Here is a 20,461-nt window from a genome sequence, read left to right on the forward strand (position 1 = left end):
CTGAAATAAATCAACTTTTTCATGATATTCTAATTATATGATCATCACCTGTATATATGCCGATCTGCTCTGCATAAGCTTGATCCCATCAGATTTGAGAAGCTTAGCAGTGTGGAAACCTGGTTAATACTTGGATGGGAGACCTCTTAGGACAGGGGTGGGCAATCATGTGCCATGAAGGGCCGAAGCACTGCAGGTTTTCCTTGCTACCAATCACCTCAGCAGGTGATTTCATTAATGTTCAGGTGTTTCAGCAGGTGATTTCATTGACAACCAGGTGGTTATGTTCAAGGGAGAAGCTCATCAGCAACCCACCTGCTGAGGTGATTGGTTGCAAGGAAAACCTGCAGTGTCTCGGCCCTCGTTGCCCACCCCTGTCTTAGGAACACCAGCAGCTGTGTGGGTTTCAACGGGTAAAACTGGAGTTGTCAGGAAGGGCATCCAGCATAAAACGTCTGCCAAATGCCAATGCGAATCTAGTTGTATCAGCTGTGGCAGCCCCGAATAAAACGGGAGCAGCCAAATGGACAACAACATTGTGTATGGGTCATCCTTTTGAAATATAGCTTCTAACAGACACAATTTACACCCCTGTGATTAACTGCAGCTTGTCAGCATTCTGTGTGCAGAGAACTGAATTAGATACAAAGTTGCAGAGCTTTTATTCAGATGTGACTCATATTAGGTGCCTCGGCTGGCGCCTAACAGCTGACTTAGAACTGGTGTGGACCAGGGCAATCCGACAGTTTAATTTAGACCCAAGATATTTAGAACAGAAATTATTCTCAAACATCTCTCCAGTGACTCCAGTGGACACTGACCCTCTTCTATCACGCTCTTCTGCAGTTCCAGTTTGGTGTGAATCTAATAATCCTTAGGACAGATCTCTTATTTTTTTGCCCACAAAGATGGTGACCAGCCAGTCCCTAACAAAAATTGATCTCAACATGAAACCATGAAAATTTGATTTGTATCGAAAACTACGGCTCCTTCTACTACTAGTAACAGTACTACTACTGATAATAATACTAATCATAATAATTATTATTATTGATATAACTAAAATGGTTTATGTTTCGACAGTTATCAGCAGAATGCTCAACTAAGTCACAAGAACATTATTGTCTTGTTACCATAGCAATGTATTCAGTGACCCCCCGCTCGTTCAGAATCTCGTAGCCCCGCCCCTGCAGTGGGAGGGCTTTGTGGTCGGATCTGCTTTCCGTTTCCTGGATCAATCACATGTGAAAGAAATTCATATGTTTGGTCTTCGAAGTTTGCTGAATATATCCAGATGAAGGTTTGTAGAAATTGTCTTTTCAGCTTGGTACAACAACATGTTAGATTTAACTACATTTTAAATGCTTTGTTTCCTTTGCTAATCGTTTCTCTTAGCAATACTAGCTGCACCCCCGACTGCGAATGTATTAGCAGCCAGAGCGGCTTTGCTATCGGTGTTGTGTCGAATTCTGTGTCCTTGACGGTTTTGTGCTCCGTCACGTTAAACTCCGCCCACCCTGTTCAAACCCAAAGGCAGAAGCAGCCGCACGTGATAACTACCAGTTGTGGTTTTAGTCGAAAATTATTGCCAAGGATGGTAGTCTTAGGCTGAATCTCAGTTCTACCTCTTGGCCCTTCCCCTTGGTGTCGGATCAATATCAAAATTCCCGGTATCGCCCACCTCTAGTGAGCTCCTCCTACCCCTCCAAACGGAGTGTGCATCCAGATTCACTCCGTTTGAAGAGGTTTGTAGTAGAGGTGGGCGATACTCGGAATTTTGATATTGATCCGATACCAAGGAAATACAGGCCCAGTATCACCTATATCAATACCGATACTTTTTCATATTTAAGCTTCATAGATCCTAAGGGTCCAAAAGACCTAGGATTGAATCTTGCCAAACATTGTACGTGACAACAAAATACTTTATTATCACAATCAACATTTTTGTTTAAAAAAATATCACTCAACACAACTTAAAACAAAATCACAATACAAGGGTGTGCTGCTCCGTGTTGTGTGACAGTGCAGCGCTGCTCTTACAGACAGAGAGTAGACTTTGATGAATCTGCGTGCACAGCAGTCAGTGCGTGCGGGAGAGAAAAAAAGCTTGAGTGTCGATCTTTTTACACGAGGATCGTTCAATACCAATACCAGCATTGGTATTGATATTATCGATATTAGGATCGATCCGCCTACCTCTAGACCAGGGGTGGGCAACGAGGGCCGAGACACTGCAGGTTTTCCTTGCAACCAATCACCTCAGCAGGTGGGTTGCTGATGAGCTTCTCCCTTGAACATAACCACCTGGTTGTCAATGAAATCACCTGCTGAAACACCTGAACATTAATAAAATCACCTGCTGAGGTGATTGGTAGCAAGGAAAACCTGCAGTGCTTCGGCCCTTCATGGCACATGATTGCCCACCCCTGCTCTAGACCTTACCCCTGTCTCCACAGAAACAAACATGGCGCCCAGAGCCGGACAAATGAAATTGGCGCTTCATTACAAATTACGGCGTTTAGAAAGTTAGAACTTGCCAAAAAACTTTACAGGCAGTTGCCTATGACAGCAATGTCTATGCTGCTGGATGCATGTTGCGTATATTGTCGTTCTGAAGAGTATCGTAACTTTGCTCGTGCGCTGAGGCGTTATAATGCATATACACTCGAAAGCTATGATAAGACACTTTTATATCTCACAATGGAGAAAATCATGATAAAAGATAAGCACATTAATTTGTATGTTCATAAATCTTTGGATAATATCAATCTCTACTGTTAGATTTGAAGGTCTGTAACACGTGTGTATTTTGTAAACAAACGGGGAGCCCTGAGCACACTCGTCTCCTAATAAGCTTTCAGGCAGAAAATGAGGAAAAGTTTCACCAGTGGGAATAAGTTGGAAAATATAAACACACACATGCAAATGTGCAACACATAACCTGACGTCCTAATAGACTGATATTATTTGTCAAGGAAATTTCTAAAGGAAATGGAGCTGGATGAAAAAAATGGGAGAATTTGAAAAAGAAATATAAGGTTAACAGAACTAGATGAGGTCCATAACATACATACAGGTGCTGGTTATATAATTAGAATATCATGAAAAAGTTGATTTATTTCAGTAATTCCATTCAAAAAGTGAAACTTGTATAATGTATACATTCATTCCACACAGACTGATATATTTCAAGTGTTTATTTATTTTAGTTGCTAATCAATTAATGATTAATCAATTAGCAATATTAATTAATACTATTATTAATGACTAATTATTATCAGTATCATTAACATTAATTAATTACTAATTAATTAATTATTATAATACTATTAATTATTATTATAAATTACAAATTAATTAAATTAATTATTAACCCCTTAATGCCCATCGTCGCATATGTGCTACAATCTCTGACTCAAATATGCAACTTACCAAATTGACCTGTATTCCTGTTGTCGCAAATTTGCAACATACCATCATTATTATTATAACATTATAACATAAAGTCATTACCAAAATACCCAATATTACTATCTAGTTCTTGTGCAAAAGTGAAATTAATAATCTCAACATTATTTACCATCTACGTAAAGGCAAAAACACACACAAAACATTTTTTTTATATACAGCTATATAAATTTGGGCGTTAAGGGGTTAATGCCACAAAATTCTCTGACATGATTGTGATGCATCCAAGAAATCTGCGACTTCTTCTATTTCTTTGCATTTATGCAGAAAGGCGAGAAAATAAAAAGAGCAAACAGGCTACTGCAACAAGTTTTGCTTTGGTTGCCATGTTGACAAACAGTGAAGACGGCAGTTTGAGACGGGCAGTATTTTTTTCCTCCTAAGGCGGAGGGGTGTTGCAGTTCATAGGGCTAGATCATACCCCTTCGCGGTACTCCTTGTTTTAAAGGGGTAGGCGTAGGGGTAGGGCCAAGGGGAAGGAGAAGGGGTACAAAAGAGAACTGAGATTGGGCCTTACTTTAAAGATGTATTCATAACTTATTACCTTCTCTTCAGGCTCGGCTGAACACAAATTTACACTCAACAAAAATATAAACGTGTGTGTGTGTGTGTGTGTGTGTGTGTGTGTGTGTGTGTGTGTATATATGTATATATACTCAACAAAAATATAAACGCAACACTTTTGGTTTTGCTCCCATTTTGTATGAGATGAACTCAAAGATCTAAAACTTTTTCCACATACACAAGATCACCATTTCCCTCAAATATTGTTCACAAACCAGTCTAAATCTGTGATAGTGAGCACTTCTCCTTTGCTGAGATAATCCATCCCACCTCACAGGTATGCCATATCAAGATGCTGATTAGACACCATGACTAGTGCACAGGTGTGCCTTAGATTGTCCACAATAAAAGGCCACTCTGAAAGGTGCAGTTTTGTTTTAGTGGGGGGGGATACCAGTCAGTATCTGGTGTGACCACCATTTGCTTCATGCAGTGCAACACATCTCCTTCGCATAGAGTTGATCAGGTTGTCAATTGTGGCCTGTGGAATGTTGGTCCACTCCTCTTCAATGGCTGTGTGAAGTTGCTGGATATTGGCAGGAACTGGTACACGCTGTCGTATACGCCGGTCCAGAGCATCCCAAACATGCTCAATGGGTGACATGTCCGGTGAGTATGCCGGCCATGCAAGAACTGGGACATTTTCAGCTTCCAAGAATTGTGTACAGATCCTTGTAACATGGGGCCGTGCATTATCCTGCTGCAACATGAGGTAATGTTCTTGGATGTATGGCACAACAGTGGGCCTCAGGATCTCGTCACGATATCTCTGTGCATTCAAAATGCCATCAATAAAATGCACCTGTGTTCTTCGTCCATAACAGACGCCTGCCCATACCATAACCCCACCGCCACCATGGGCCACTCGATCCACAACATTGACATCAGAAAACCGCTCACCCACACGACGCCACACACGCTGTCTGCCATCTGCCCTGAACAGTGTGAACCGGGATTCATCCGTGAAGAGAACACCTCTCCAACGTGCCAAACGCCAGCGAATGTGAGCATTTGCCTACTCAAGTCAGTTACGACGACAAACTGGAGTCAGGTCGAGACCCCGATGAGGACGAAGAGCATGCAGATGAGCTTCCCTGAGACGGTTTCTAACAGTTTGTGCAAACATTCTTTGGTTATGCAAACCGATTGTTCCAGCTGCTGTCTGAGTGGCTGGTCTCAGACGATCTTGGAGGTGAACATGCTGGATGTGGAGGTCCTGGGCTGGTGTGGTTACACGTGGTCTGCGGTTGTGAGGCTGGTTGGATGTACTGCCAAATTCTCTGAAATGCCTTTGGAGACAGCTTATGGTAGAGAAATGAACATTCAATACACGAGCAACAGCTCTGGTTGACATTCCTGCTGTCAGCATGCCAATTGCACGCTCCCTCAAATCTTGCGACATCTGTGGCATTGTGCTGTGTGATAAAACTGCACCTTTCAGAGTGGCCTTTTATTGTGGGCAGTCTAAGGCACACCTGTGCACTAATCATGGTGTCTAATCAGCATCTTGATATGGCACACCTGTGAGGTGGGATGGATTATCTCAGCAAAGGAGAAGTGCTCACTATCACAGATTTAGACTGGTTTGTGAACAATATTTGAGGGAAATGGTGATATTGTGTATGTGGAAAAAGTTTTAGATCTTTGAGTTCATCTCATACAAAATGGGAGCAAAACCAAAAGTGTTGTGTTTATATTTTTGTTGAGTGTATTAAGAGATATATGAATTAATTTTAGCTACTACAAATTTGCTATTTTGAAGAGTGTGAAAAAACAGAACAATGAAAAATACCCATCCATACCTGCTCACTCCAATAAGCCTTTTCAGCATCTCGGGCGCACAGGGGCTGTTGGGAAGGTATCGGGACAAACAAATGCACGTGCTCGACAGTGGACGTGTAATCAGTGTAATATCGTTCAATACTGCATGCGGTAAGTGGCATTTCTCATCAAAAGTAAGCAGTGTTTCCCTGTACATTGGACTGTGTTACTACGGAAGCGTATTGCACTCACTGGATAAAAAAAGAAAAATTTGACTGCTATTTCGTAATTAAGATCTCATAATTACAAGAAAATATCTCATAATTATGACATCAGGATCTCGTAATTATGGGAAAAGATCAGGTGTCTAAATTGTTTTATGTATATACTTTCGTACTTCCAGTTCCTCAGTAAAGACGTGGGCTGAGCTCAGCTGATGATACACTGCAGTTTAAACACAAAGTGTAGATTTTCCCCTGAAATGCTCCCGGATGAATGTCCAGGGAGGAGCACGGGGCGTCTTTCAGCATTCACTCACACAGACCCACCGACCACTGAGGGACGCAGTGGGGTTCCCAGCCGGGCGTATGCCAGTCTGTGGGCCCCGTGCCCTGCCTCGCTGGAGGAGTTTCATTCATCCAGGAACAGTTTAGGGGGAAATCCACACTTTGAGTGCGCCGTGATGTGTGATCCCAGTGCAGCGTCGGAGGTTACAAATTGGCCGATTTCCGATTATGACTCTGGAATTCTCACGCTTGTCTTTACCGAAGGACTGGAAGTACGGAAGCACATTGTACGGAAGCGATTACACACACACACACAATAAATAAAAAAAATAGCCTGAACTCGTAATTACAAGATCCTGATGTCGTAATTATGAGATCTTTTCTCGGAATTACGAGATCAGCGGTCAATTTTTTTTATCCAGCAAATGCAATACGCTTCCGTAACTGACAGCTGCGCACATGGCTTTGTTCGTCCTGATAGCCGCCGACCGGAGGTGCGCACCGCGCATGAGTACTGGTGATGCTGAAAAGGCTTAAGGGTCACAGTGATGCCTTGATTAGAGATTTGGTCGTGAGGAAGGGTACATCCTGTTAATCCCCAAAATGGGAATCAGCTGCAAATCATGATTTGTCTGCAAACCGTTAACAAAACTTGGGCTAGCTTGGCCTTTGAAGGAATTGATCGTAAATGCATTTTAGCAGAAATGCATTATCATGTATTCATTATATATTCTTGGGTAATAGGCTGAAGTGTACATCTTTGTTTTACAGCCAAATAGAAAAAAAATTCTAGTCTATCTGATTACTGAGTGAACACTGTCAGCAAATGTCAGTTATTGCATGACAGATAATATACACTCTATAGAAAGATTTCACTCATAAATAACACAACTTAGTGATTGACACACTCAATATAGTTAATAAATATAATGCCTCAAGCCATTGATATGATTGTGTATTTAAATAATGTAACTGTCCATTTGGTTTTTAACTGAACATTATCATTAGGTACAGTCAAAAGGCCTATGGATTGTTACATGTATACAGCTAATATATGTTTTAGGGAAAATAGAATAATATATATAATTGTTATTGTTAATGTTATTATTATTATCATCATTTACTAAAGTATTGTGCAGTGTATATAACGTGTTTTTTTTTTAGGTGTAGTCATTTATAAGCTCTGCTTCAGACTATTCTTTTCAGTATCACCATCCATTTATAATCATATTCAATTTTGTACTTTTCATTTTGTGTGAATCTGAATAAAATAACTGAATTGAACTGACAAACTGAATGATCTCATGAAGGGACACCACATGATATAACATTTGATTGTTTCAATTATTTTGTCATTTTGGAGAAAACAGCTGACTCTAGAGCAATGTGATTTAAATAGATATTCGCTATATCTTTACAACTGAGCATTTGATAAATTACATTATGTAAATATTTATCCTGCTTTGTCATCAGTTATGATTTTAAGCATTCCACATATCGCGACTAGGCATATATGCCTAATGTGTGACTTTAGCATGGCAGAATAAATGGTGAAATCAACAAAAAAAAGTGCATGAGTTGTTGATTAGTTCAATATATTTTTGGAAAATGTATGCATTTTCTATCTTGTTTTTGTGGTTTGCTCAATTAATGATCAAAAAGTTATTTATAGTGACAGTGGCTTAGTGGTTAGCACTGGTGCCTCACAGCAAGAAGGTCGTGGGATCGATTCCCGGCTTTTCTGTGTGGAGTTGGCATGTTCTCTACATGTCTGTGTGGGTTTCCTTCAGGCACTCCAATTTCCTCCAACAATCAAAAACATGCCTATTTTGGGTCTACTCCTTTCTCTGCCCTGACCAAGGCAGCGTCTACATCTGGAGTTGATCCCCGGGAGCTGCACTGTGGCTGCCCACTGATCCTAGTGGTTAGATTGTGTCTAACTAATTAGGATGGGTTAAATGCAGAGGACAAGTTTTGTTGTATGTATATATGTGCAATGACAATAAAGGTTCTGTTCTATTCTGTTCTACAACCCCTGGCAAAAATTATGGAATCACCGGCCTCGGAGGATGTTCATTCAGTTGTTTAATTTTGTAGAAAAAAAGCAGATCACAGACATGACACAAAACTAAAGTCATTTCAAATAGCAACTTTCTGGCTTTAAGAAACACTATAAGAAGTTACTTTTTTCGACCAAGCAGAGGGAAAAAAATATGGAATCATTCAATTCTGAGGAAAAAATTATGGAATCATGAAAAACAAAAGAACGCTCCAACACATCACTAGTATTTTGTTGCACCACATCTGGCTTTTATAAGCGCTTGCAGTCTCTGAGGCATGGACTTAATGAGTGACAAACAGTACTCTTCATCAATCTGGCTCCAACTTTCTCTGATAGCTGTTGCCAGATCAGCCTTGCAGGTTGGAGCCTTGTCATGGACCATTTTCTTCAACTTCCACCAAAGATTTTCAATTGGATTAAGATCGGGACTATTTGCAGGCCATGACATTGACCCTATGTGTCTTTTTGCAAGGAATGTTTCACAGTTTTTGCTCTATGGCAAGATGCTTTATCATCTTGAAAAATGATTTCATCATCCCCAAACATCCTTTCAATTGATGGGATAAGAAAAGTGTCCAAAATATCAACGTAAACTTGTGCATTTATTGATGATGTAATGACAGCCATCTCCCCAGTGCCTTTACCTGACATGCAGCCCCATATCATCAATGACTGTGGAAATGTACATGTTCTCTTCAGGCAGTCATCTTTATAAATCTCATTGGAACGGCACCAAACAAAAGTTCCAGCATCATCACCTTGCCCAATGCAGATTCGAGATTCATCACTGAATATGACTTTCATCCAGTCATCCACAGTCCACGATTGCTTTTCCTTAGCCCATTGTAACCTTGTTTTTTTCTATTTAGGTGTTAATGATGGCTTTCGTTTAACTTTTCTGTATGTAAATCCCATTTCCTTTAGGCGGTTTCTTACAGTTCGGTCACAGACGTTGACTCCAGTTTCCTCCCATTCGTTCCTCATTTGTTTTGTTGTGCATTTTAGATTTTTGAGACATATTGCTTTAAGTTTTCTGTCTTGACGCTTTGATGTCTTCCTTGGTCTACCAGTATGTTTGCCTTTAACAACCTTCTCATGTTGTTTGTATTTGGTCCAGAGTTTAGACACAGCTGACTGTGAACAACCAACATCTTTTGCAACATTGCGTGATGATTTACCCTCTTTTAAGAGTTTGATAATCCTCTGCTTTGTTTCAATTGACATCTCTCGTGTTGGAGCCATGATTCATGTCAGTCCACTTGGTGCAACAGCTCTCCAAGGTGTGATCACTCCTTTTTAGATGCAGACTAACGAGCAGATCTGATTTGATGCAGCTGTTAGTTTTGGGGATGAAAAGTTACAGGGTGATTCCATAATTTATTCCTCAGAATTGAGTGAGTCCATATTTTTTTCCCCTCTGTTTGGTCTAAAAAAGTAACCGTTACTGACTGCGACAATTATTTTTCCTGATTTCTTATAGTGTTTCTTAAAGCCAGAAAGTTGCCATTTGAAATGACTTTAGTTTTGTGTCATGTTTGTGATCTGCTTTTTTTCTACAAAATTAAACAACTGAATGAACATCATCTGAGGCCGGTGATTCCATAATTATTGCCAGTGGTTGTATTAAAATGTCCTGACTTGTGAAGAAATTCACATTTTGCGAGATGTGCGTTCACGTTTTCAGTATTCACGTTTTGCAATTTACAGTTTGCGGATAATTCACGATTTGCAGTAGATTCATGTTTTGGGGGTCAACATAGTTTATCACAGGGTCACATATACAGTGGATCCAGAAAGTATTCACAGTGCTTCACTTTTTCCACATTTTGTTATGTTGCAGCCTTATTCCAAAATGGATGAAATTCATTTTTTCCCTCAAAATTCTACATACAATATCCCATAATCACAAAGTCAAAGCTTTTTTATTTTTAGATTTTTGCACATTTATTAAAAATAAAACTAAGAAGTCACATGTACATAAGTATGCACAGCATTTGCCATGAAACTCAAAATTGAACTTGGGTGCATCCTGTTTCCACTGATCATCCTTGAGAGTTTTTACAGCTTAATTGGAGTCTACCTGGGATAACTCAGTTGATTGGACCTGATTTGGAAAGGCACACACCTCTGTGCATATGAGGTCCCTCAGTTGACATGACATGCATGTCAGAGCACAAACCAAGCATGAAGTCAAAGGAATTGTCTGTAGACCTCCAAGACAGGAGGTCTTGGAGGTCATGCTGTGGGAATGTTTTTGAGCAGCAGGAACTGGGAGATTAGTCAGGATTGTGGGAAAGATGAATGCAGCAATGTACAGAAACATCCTGGTTGAAAACCTGCCCTAGAGCACTCTTGACCACAGAATAGGGCTGCGGTTCATCTTTCAGCAGGACAACGACCCTAAACACACAGTCAAGATATCAAAAGAGTGGCTTCAGCACAGCTCTGTGAATGTCTTTGATTGGCCCAGCCAGAGTCCAGACCTGAATCTGATTGAACATCTTTGGAGAGATCTGAAAATGGCTGGGCACTGATGCTTCCCGTCCAACCTGATGGAGAGGTGCTGCAAAGAGGAATGGACAAAACTGCCCAAAGATAGGTGCACCAAGCTTGTGGCATCATATTCAAGAAGGTTGTAATTGCTGCCAAAGGTGCATCAACAAAGTATTGGGCAAAGGCTGTGAATACTTATGTATATGTGATTTCTTAGTTTCTTATTTTTAATAAATTTGTAAAAATAAAAAAAATATATATATTTTTTCATGTTGTCATTATAGAGTGTTGTGAGAAGAATTTTGAGGGGGAAAAATGAATTTACTCCATTTTGGAATAAAGCATACACACATGCACACTGACAGTCAATTTAAAGTTTTCAGTGAAAAATATCTCAAGGAAACATAAATGTTGAGTGTGCTGCTAGTTTTGACCCATCGTGGCATGCTTGTGTAAACCCAGTCATTGAAATTTAGAGTTGTAGGAGCCTTGATGCGTATTTTGAAAATTGAAAATGCCCCAAACACTTGACTGATTTTTCATCTCGCGCCACATCGCTGGCACCAGTGTTTTTTTTCAGTGACAGTCGAGCAAATATCGCTAAAATGGACTCCATGACTGCATAGCCTCAGAAAAGTCTGTAAATGAGTTTGAGGAAAAAATGCATTTTTACAATACTCACATTTCAGATAATGTAGTTGATATTTTATGTGTTAATGATTTATATTATCCACCAGTATGACCTACTTGGTTGAAGTCTGATGGAATTTGGTGAAGAATATATTTATTTTCATACCATTATTTGTATTGTTAACAACAAAATACTCTGAAATGTGGTGGCATTATGTACAGTATGCGTACTTTAATTTCCAGGTGCTGCGGCTGCAATTACTGTGGAAAAAGTAAAATATTCTCTGTTGTATTTCTTTTAGTGCATCCATCAACCTCCAACAGTGTTTATTGCATGTGTTTGGCAGCAGGAAGTTGAAGGTTTTCCAGATCCACACCTTTGTCTTGCTGCGTAATTTCTTCAAACAGTAAGTCTGATTCTGGAGGTGGTTATCCAGGGCCTGGAATTAGCAGCCATGTGACATGAAGGACCAGTCATATGCAGTAGGGATGTGAAACAACTCACAATTCAATTCGATTCCGATTCTTGGGGTGACGATTCGATTCAGAATTGATTTTCGATTCAAAGAGCTCTGAGAAATAGTTATATTACTTAAAGTTTATGTTTAAGAAAATGCAGCTTTACAAGGTTAATCAAGTGATTCTAGATGTAAATTTACTTACCTGCTTTGCTCATTCAGAGTTGGCTGGCTGTTTAGCGAAGCGCTAGTCAGTAGTTGGCAGACGGGTGATGGCGTAGCACGTGGGCTTGTGGATTTGAAGTGTTTCCGAAGTACTTTTTCATTTTGCAGATTATGCACACTGCATAAGTCATGTCAAGCTCCGTCTTGCGCAGCAAATAATAAAATCCAAAATGCGCCCAAACATTTGCCTTCAGAAAAGACGGTGCTGGCTGAATTAGCTCTTCGTCCGCCATGCTAAGCTGTAGCTCATGAATGTTTGAAGCACATCGGACCCTCCCCTCCCAGGGACGCTGTAGTACGGAAGCCGTTGCCTGACAAACAGTACACGCAGCGAGAAAGCAAGAAAATGTTAAAAAAAAGCTTTTAAAAAATCGATTCTTGGACATTTTGGATTGATTCAGAATCGTAATAAATAAGAATCGTGATTCGGACATGAATCGATTTTTTTACAGCACCGCTAATATGCAGGTTTTTACTCCAGTTCATCACCTCAGCACTTGATTTTATTGCTGAGCAACACTTCAAATTAAAGAGACAATTTGAGTGAAATCGAGGGAACGAAAGGTCGAAGCACAACTCTGCAGTCCTCTGGTCTTCCACTGGACACGGTTTAGGGTTGTCACCAGGAATAGGTGAGAACTTAGTGGGGCGTGGCTATTCGGTTGCAAAGTCTAATGCGTGACGTCATAAATCTCCTTCCGGACCCAAACAAAGGAGGTCGGCGCTATTTAACCACTGTGTAAGTCTGATGCGTGGAAACCGATGACGTCCCAACACATCCCCATTATATATTAAAAGTATTTTCATAAGGGGGATTTTCGGTGGGAGAGTAAATATTTGAAAAAATCTGTCTCTGATATTTGAGGAAAAGAAAACACGTGTTTTTTTCTGCACTCGTTGGTTCTGTCGGCGCAGTGTAAACAGTGAAAGAATGCCACAGTGTTGTGTGCCCATGTCCACCAATCGACCTGAAACTTCGCCAGATTTGTCTTTCTATAGGTTTCCAACTAATGGTAAAGAAAAAAGTAGATGGCTACAGCTGATAAGGTAAATAAATGCGACTATATTAGACATGTTACTGCCAAGTGGACCCAACAGATAATGTTAATGTCACCTTCGCAAAAGTATTTAATTTAGATCATTGACTGCAGGTGGGACAGGTATTGTTAAGAATCTATAAATTATTCATCATTCGGTTCACATTATGCCAGAGCTAGCTGGTGGTCGGAGGTAACAGCTCTGACCGCTTACCATGACGAAAATGTTTGTTTTTGTCTCGTGAACTCTCTGCTGAGGAAATGAGATTATTCTATTTATCCAGACTGACAACAAATATGACAAAAGTAAGTAGTTTTATGCACTTTTTGAGGCATTTTGTGAATGCAGAAACACGCGTTCCTGTGTTATTAAACAAACGCACCCCCGCGCTAATCAGTGTGTCAGAGTCCAACGATTTAGCCAGACTGACAACAATTATGAGTAAAGTAAGTACTTTTATGCATTTTTGTGGTTTCTTGAGGCATTTTGTGAAGGCAGAAATGCGCTCTGATTTCAAAACGCACTTCTGTGACATAAACCTATCGCATCCTCTCTTCTTCTGTGGCGTTTAATGGCAGCTGGCATCTTTAGTGTTGCATTGTACCATTAGCAACATTTACAGACATCACCCGACCAGAATCAAATAAATCCAAGCCCTTTTTAATCCGTTCTGGTGCGCAAGAAAAGAAGTCTGTCAACATAAACAAAGTGACTGGCTCAGCCATTGCTGTGGAGTTTGTTTGTTTGGGTCTGGAAAAAGATTTATCACTTGACGCGTTGCTTCACGGCTTTGCAACTGAATTGTAGGAGGATCCGAGGGCATACCCTCGAGAAACTTTTGAAATTTATAACCCTTTGAAACACTATTTCCTGCATTTTGAGGGCCACTTTGTGTTGCTAACTGGGATATTAAATAATGTACGACATGTTCTTTTATAAAAGAGAGAAAAAAACAAAACAGAAAAGCTCCCCTACGCTGCTTAAATCACAGCATAGGGGCCCAAATCACAGCATAGGAGCCCCCTATGCTCAACTGCGTTGGCGAGAACCCTGCAGTTGCCTGTCCCTGTTGTAGGGTCTTGCTGTCAGAGTTAGGTGTCATGATTGTCATGCATGATACTGACGTCCATTACACTGAAGTGTAAATGACCGTATAATGAAAGGGCTTGTCTAGACCATCTGTAGTGCATAATCAAAAAGGCACAGGACAAGTGCATTTGGGATGTGTTCAACTCCACTTTACTTAGTGACTTAAGCCCTGGTCACACGACATACGATGCCGATTCCTGAACAAAGGAAAAAATGTAAAAAAGTCACAAATTGTGGAGAAAAGGTGGACGAATGAGCTTTTGATTTTTCCCATCACTGAATGACGAATCAATAGAGCAAAAGGAACAAAAGAGGGAAAAAAACAATCGAAACTAACGTTGATCTTGACACTTAAAACGAAATGCGCCTGGAGCCACTGCTGGAGCAGTGTGTCTCTGCATCCTGCTCTGCATTCCAGGACTCAGTGCTGGGACGGAGCTCTCATTTTTACAAAAGACAAAACATTAACTACACAGCTAAATACTCCACCAATATATAATACACAAAAAAAGTAGAAAATACTGCCATTGAAAGTCACAAGCAAACTTAAAACTTTCCGTCTCTTGTTTCAGCATTGAGAGCGAGACAGAGGGAGAGAGAGATAGCGCTCTGTCTCTGCCTCTTTTTTCAAAACCCTGGTGTTTCTGATTACCAGGTGCTGCGGCTGTATGATTGAGCAGTCAGTCACACGCACGCGCGTGTTCATACGTGAATGTCCCCTGCTGCTGGAACCTTTTTCACACTTGATGCTCAAAGACACACTTCTGTAAACTGCCGCCTGGTTTGCACAAACCGAGGCGCAGTTCGCTTTGAGAGATCACCGCAGGCGACACGAAACATTACGTCCATGGCAACGAGGCTGATTACGCTCCTGCAAAGCTCCCCCATGCTGCGAACAAAATACGCAGCGATTAAGGATCATGTCCTCAAAACCTTTGAACTGTCAGACGCTGAGAGGGCCAGCAAGCTGTTCTGGGTTGGAGGACCACAAGCCGTTCAGAGTTCATGGACAGAATGCTGCACACCAGCTGAACTTTTTGTGCAGCAACTCTCTTCTCAGATGCGCACAGCACTGGAACAATATGATCATGGATTGCTGCTGGTGGAGGAGGCCAACAAATTTTTCCTGGCCGGCCAGGCATGACAGCAGCTGCACTTGCCCCATCACACGCAGGGACAGAAGCCCCATATCACACACCAGCTCCACTGCTTAGGAGCTGCATCTCTCCACCACAACAACACTCACAAACCGGCTTCTGCACTGTATGAAAACATTCAGCTGGTGGAACGAACTCAAACTAAACGCTGACATTAAAAAACTAAAGCCTGGGTCCCACCGAATAATGAAGGATGAAGGAGGTGTGTTCCAGCACTGAAGCAGACTGTCCCTCATTTTAAGCCTGACGCACCCATGGTTGCGCAGATGAGTGCATGTACATTTGGTATTTAAACAGTGTGATCGCTGTGCATGAAAATGGCAATAGTATCAGCTCAAAACAACAAAGGCATTTATACTGTGCTGTGCATTGCTTTGTACTGGATTTAAGAAAGGGCCAAAGTATACTAATTGTGATGGTGTTTAAAATGAACTGTTACATCATATGAACTTGACTTTGATGGGTGTTAACTTTCTAATTGCATGAGAATCCTGCGTAGGGGAGTTAACTGTTGTTTGCAGACTTTAATGGTGTACTCAAATTATCCCAGTTTCCTCTGTGTCCCCAGTTGCCTCAGCTCTGTTTTGATGGCAGAACCAGAGCCCACGCTCGTCCCTGTGCAGGTTGGAGAAAAGAGAGGCTGTCCAGAGGACCAAGAGGACGATCCACTTTCAAAGAGACCCAGAGTTGACAATGATCATAAAAATGTGGGTCAGTCCAATCAGAATGTGGAGGGAGAACCAGAGTGCGAAGGAAGTGAGGAAGAGGAAGCTGGAGAGACCTTTGCTGATATGATGAAGCATGGACTCACTGAGTCAGATGTGGGCATCTTAAAGTTTGTCAGCAACCATGAGGGCTTCTCAGGAATCTTGAAGGCAAGGTTGGTCTCCCAGTGGCTCTTTTCCCTCCAAACGCTTGAGTATGGGTTGCTTAATAGATGGCTTTTGTGGCTTTTTTCTCAGATATTCTGATTTTGTGGTGCATGAAATCAACAAACAAGGCAGGACGTTGCATTTGGATGACCTCTCTATTCCTGCAGAGTCTGAGGTGAGACATTTGATTAAATTGAAGTTACTGTTCTTCTTGATTACTGCTGCTACCACAGTAAGCTGTTTGAGAAGTTGTCTGCAGTGTAATATCATTCTGTAGATAACATAATTCATTATTTCAGCTCTAACTTGATTTGCTTTATTCTGTTTGAAGTTGACCAAAGAAAGATTAAAAGTCTCAGATTTGAACTGATCTGAGAACTGTTGCATGGTAGACATTTGTCCCACTGTCTTTGAACATGTCATTTAATGATCCCGTTAGGATGTCACAGAAGCTCAGGAGAAACCAAATGAGTCTGATGTGCTTTCTGAAGACCAGAAACAGCAGCTTAGTGAGCTGCAGCTCTTTGAGAATAAAGAAGGTAGTGTCTCTATTGAGGTAAGATTGCACATGATGAGTTTTTCCACTGGAAATTTCTGTATGCATGCATGCATGCATGTATGTATGTACGTACGTATTTTATTTGTTTGTTTGATTTTGGTTGTTGTTCATCACCATTAAAGGGACTGTTTAGGACTTCTGTATTATGTGTCCCAGGTTGAAATAGACAGATGGAGGAAAAAGTTGAGAGTGTGTGAATGTTCAGAGAGTTTAAGAAAAGGCTCATTCAGACAAAATGCAAATTTCTTTTCATGTAGGTCCAGTTCTTACAAAATAAATCAATAAAAAAAAGTTGACCAATGTTAAGCACTTTGTGAGTGTTGTCTGAGGCCAACCTTACTGTATGCCAGAGGTCTCAAAGTGATTCCAAAAAGGGCCAAGAGGGTGCAGGTTTCCTTTGCAGCCACCCACTCCACCAGGTGACTTCACTGATTAATATCACTTTGAGCAGATGGAATCAGTTAATCAGTGAAGTCACCCTCTGCTGTATGCAGACTTAAGAAGAACTATATTTTTGGGTAATTTTGTCCCCGTTGTTAGTCGCTGAATGGTAAGTTCTGTCAGCTTCTCCCTTTTTCATTTTGGGTTGACCCAGCAGAGCCGATACGGATCTACATGTTGGTTTAGCACAAGTTTTTTGCCAGATGCTCTCGCTGGCATGCCTCCATATTACATGGCAGAGGAGGTTTGGAATGGTGAACGTCCTTCTCTGAAACAAGCTGCCTAACCGCTTGGCCGCTCTGCAGCCCTGTTAGTTGCTGGAGGATGGTTTGTTTTTAATTGGGAATCTTTATTAGTCTTTGCAAGTTGTTGTTGGGCTTAATTTTTAAAAGGGAAAAAGGAAACATGATTAATCACACTATTTAATGCTGATTTTCGGAGTACAAAATGAAACCTTAGACTGTTGTCTGTTTCTCTGCATGCTGGAGTGATATTGTTACTGCAAGAAGATGCACCTTGTGGTGTGGTGGCTGTCTTGTAGTGTTAATAAATAAATAAATAAATATATTTATTTAAATAAATATATTAGGATTGTCCTTCCGGCATATGCTATCTATCAGAGGCAGTTGCAAGGTACCAACAGGCCCAGAGGGCAGCAGCCTCTGCTGTGGGGGAGGCAAAGCAGCGGGTGTGGGAGGAGTTCAGAGCAACCATGGAGAAGGACTTTCGGTTGGCACCAAGGTGCTTCTGGCAGACCATGAGGCACCTCAGGAGGAGAAAACAGGAACCATCCAAGCTGTCTACAGTAAGGATAGGACTCTGTTGACCTCAACTGAGGATGTAATCTGGGGCTAGAAAGAACACTTTGAGGAACTCCTGCATCAGACCAGCGTGCCCTCTGTAGTATGGGCAGAGCTGGAAGCTGATGGAGGATTTTTATCAATTTCCCTGGTGGAAGTCACTAAGGTAGTCAAACAACTCCGCAGTGGCAGGGCCCCCGGGGTTGATGAGATCCATTCAGAAATGCTGAAGGCTCTGGGTGTGGAGGGACTGTCTTGGATGAGACATCTCTTCAACATTGCATTGAGGTCTGGGACAGTGCCTAAGGAGTGGCAAACTGGGGTGGTGTTCCCCATATTTAACAGGGGGTACAGAGAGTGTGTGCCAACTACAGGGGCATCACACTACTCAGCCTCCCTGGTAAAGTCTACTCCAGTGTGCTGGAAAGGAGGGTTCGGCCGATAGTCGAACCTCTCGTTGAAGAGGAACAATGAGGGTTCCGTCCTGGTTGTGGAACAACCGACTGGCTCTTTACTCTCACAGGGATCCTGGAGGGTGCCTGGGAGCATGCCCAACCACTCTACATGCGTTTTGTGGACTTGGAGAAGGCTTATGATCGGGTACCCCGGGAGATACTGTGGGAGGTGCTGCGGGAGTATGGAGTGAGGGGTCCCTTCTCCGGGCCATCCAATCTCTGTACTCGCAAAGCGAGAGCTGTGTTTGGGTGCTTGGCAGTAAGTCGGACTCATTTCCGGTGGAGGTTGGCCTCCGCCAGGGCTGCGCCTTGTCACCAATCCTGTGTATGATATGGACATGGACAAGATATGGACAGGATATCGAGGCGTTGTCGGGGGGACAAGGGTTTCCGGTTTGGTGGGCTCAGGGTCTCATCACTGCTTTTTGCAGATGATGTGGTCCTGTTGGCAACATCAGCTTCATCGGTGACCTACAACACTCACTAGATCAGTTTGCAGCCGAGTGTGAAGCAGCTGGGATGAGGATCAGCACCTCTAAATCTGAGGCCATGGTTCTCAGCAGAAAACCGATGGATTGTCTACTGCGGGTAGGGAGGTGTTCCAGGCAGTTCCATCTGGGAGACCCTGGGAAAGACCCAGGACTAGGTGGAGAGATTGTATCTCCACACTGGCCTGGGAACACCTCGGGATCCACCAGTCAGAAGTGGTCAATGTGGCACGGGAAAGCGAAGTCTGGGATCCCCTGCTGGAGCATTTGCCCCGCGACCTGAACCCGGAAAAGTGGTTGAAGATGATGATGATGATGCCTCAGGTCGCTTTTTTGAGGCATTCAGCGTCAATATGAACTTCTTCATCAAGGACCCCTCAGAGTGGGAGGATGACCCCTCATTCCAGTCTTCACAGCAGGTCCTGGATAACATTGCTGCTGTCAGTGATTTTGCTGAGCGAGGAGTTGCACTTATCCAGGATTATAATCAGATCCTAACGAAGGATGAACAGCATTGTCAATACCTGCTGCAAGTTGTTGAGTGGCATTGACGTCAGTCTGCGGAGGCGAAGAAAATCTGAACCAAACCCCAGTCCCCATAACTGTTTACTTTCACCAAATAGGTGGACAGTGACATGTAATACTTTTTTAATCGCTCCTGTATGGTCAGTTAAAGGAGAAAGGATTGTTGTTTCAGTTTGTATTTCGTTTGTGAACAGGTGAACACTATTGCCGGTGTCGCTGACCGAACGGTCCCCCCCTAAAAATCAGTCCACCCTGCCTTCACTGCATAAGCATCATTTCTGTGCGTCATTTCTGCTTAAAACTGCAGTCATCATGTATCTCAGCGACAGATATCTGAAGCTTTTGGACAGCAATCATTTCCACTTAAATTCAGCATTATTTCACTCTAGCCTCTGAAACAAAGTGTGTGGGAGAATTCAACATGTCTTCTTGGATTATGATGAAATTAAAAACTTTACGAGTTGTTATACCTTGCTAAGACCTTATAGAAGTTGGAGACTGGGCTCAGTGACACAGGTTAAGATGTTGCACTTGTGACTTTTTCATGTCCTGGGGAGGCCCTCATTTTAGTATGTCAAAAGACCAAGCTTTCCAGTGAATGGGCAAATTAGAATCTGAATTAGACCCCTTCACAAAATAATGAACATAGTGTTGGTAATCAACACACTGATTACCCTGTCATCGAGTGGTTTCCAAACATTTTTCTTTGGAGTCCTTCCTGCTTGTATTGAAGAAAAGTTGAGATTACCCCCTCCCCCCCCCAAAAAAAGGTTTCCCCCTTTTTCTTTTTGGTTCTCCCAAAGAAGCCTATGTTTATAATTAATTTTGATGGCCAAGTAAGTGTGTTATGAATTTACTTATTGGGTG

General features: G+C 41.8%; 1 protein-coding gene across 5 annotated transcripts in view; it reads left to right on the forward strand.

Moving 5' to 3' along the window:
- The first annotated feature begins 1,198 nt into the window (after positions 1-1,198).
- Positions 1,199-20,461, forward strand: part of pus7 (pseudouridine synthase 7) — a 40,399-nt gene continuing 21,136 nt past the window's right edge. For 3 of the 5 annotated variants that reach the window (XM_034176053.1, XM_034176055.1, XM_034176057.1), the window contains exons 1-4: positions 1,199-1,300; positions 16,032-16,334; positions 16,417-16,501; positions 16,766-16,882. In XM_034176053.1, the coding sequence (XP_034031944.1) occupies positions 16,042-16,334; positions 16,417-16,501; positions 16,766-16,882 (495 nt within the window). In that variant the 5' untranslated portion in view covers positions 1,199-1,300; positions 16,032-16,041. Of the gene's footprint in view, positions 1,301-11,789; positions 11,895-16,004; positions 16,335-16,416; positions 16,502-16,765; positions 16,883-20,461 lie in introns of those variants that run through there. The other 2 variants (XM_034176054.1, XM_034176058.1) reach the window with 2 other exon arrangements.

Source organism: Thalassophryne amazonica, chromosome 8, assembly GCF_902500255.1.
Source record: "Thalassophryne amazonica chromosome 8, fThaAma1.1, whole genome shotgun sequence".
Classification (NCBI taxonomy): Eukaryota; Metazoa; Chordata; class Actinopteri; order Batrachoidiformes; family Batrachoididae; genus Thalassophryne; species Thalassophryne amazonica.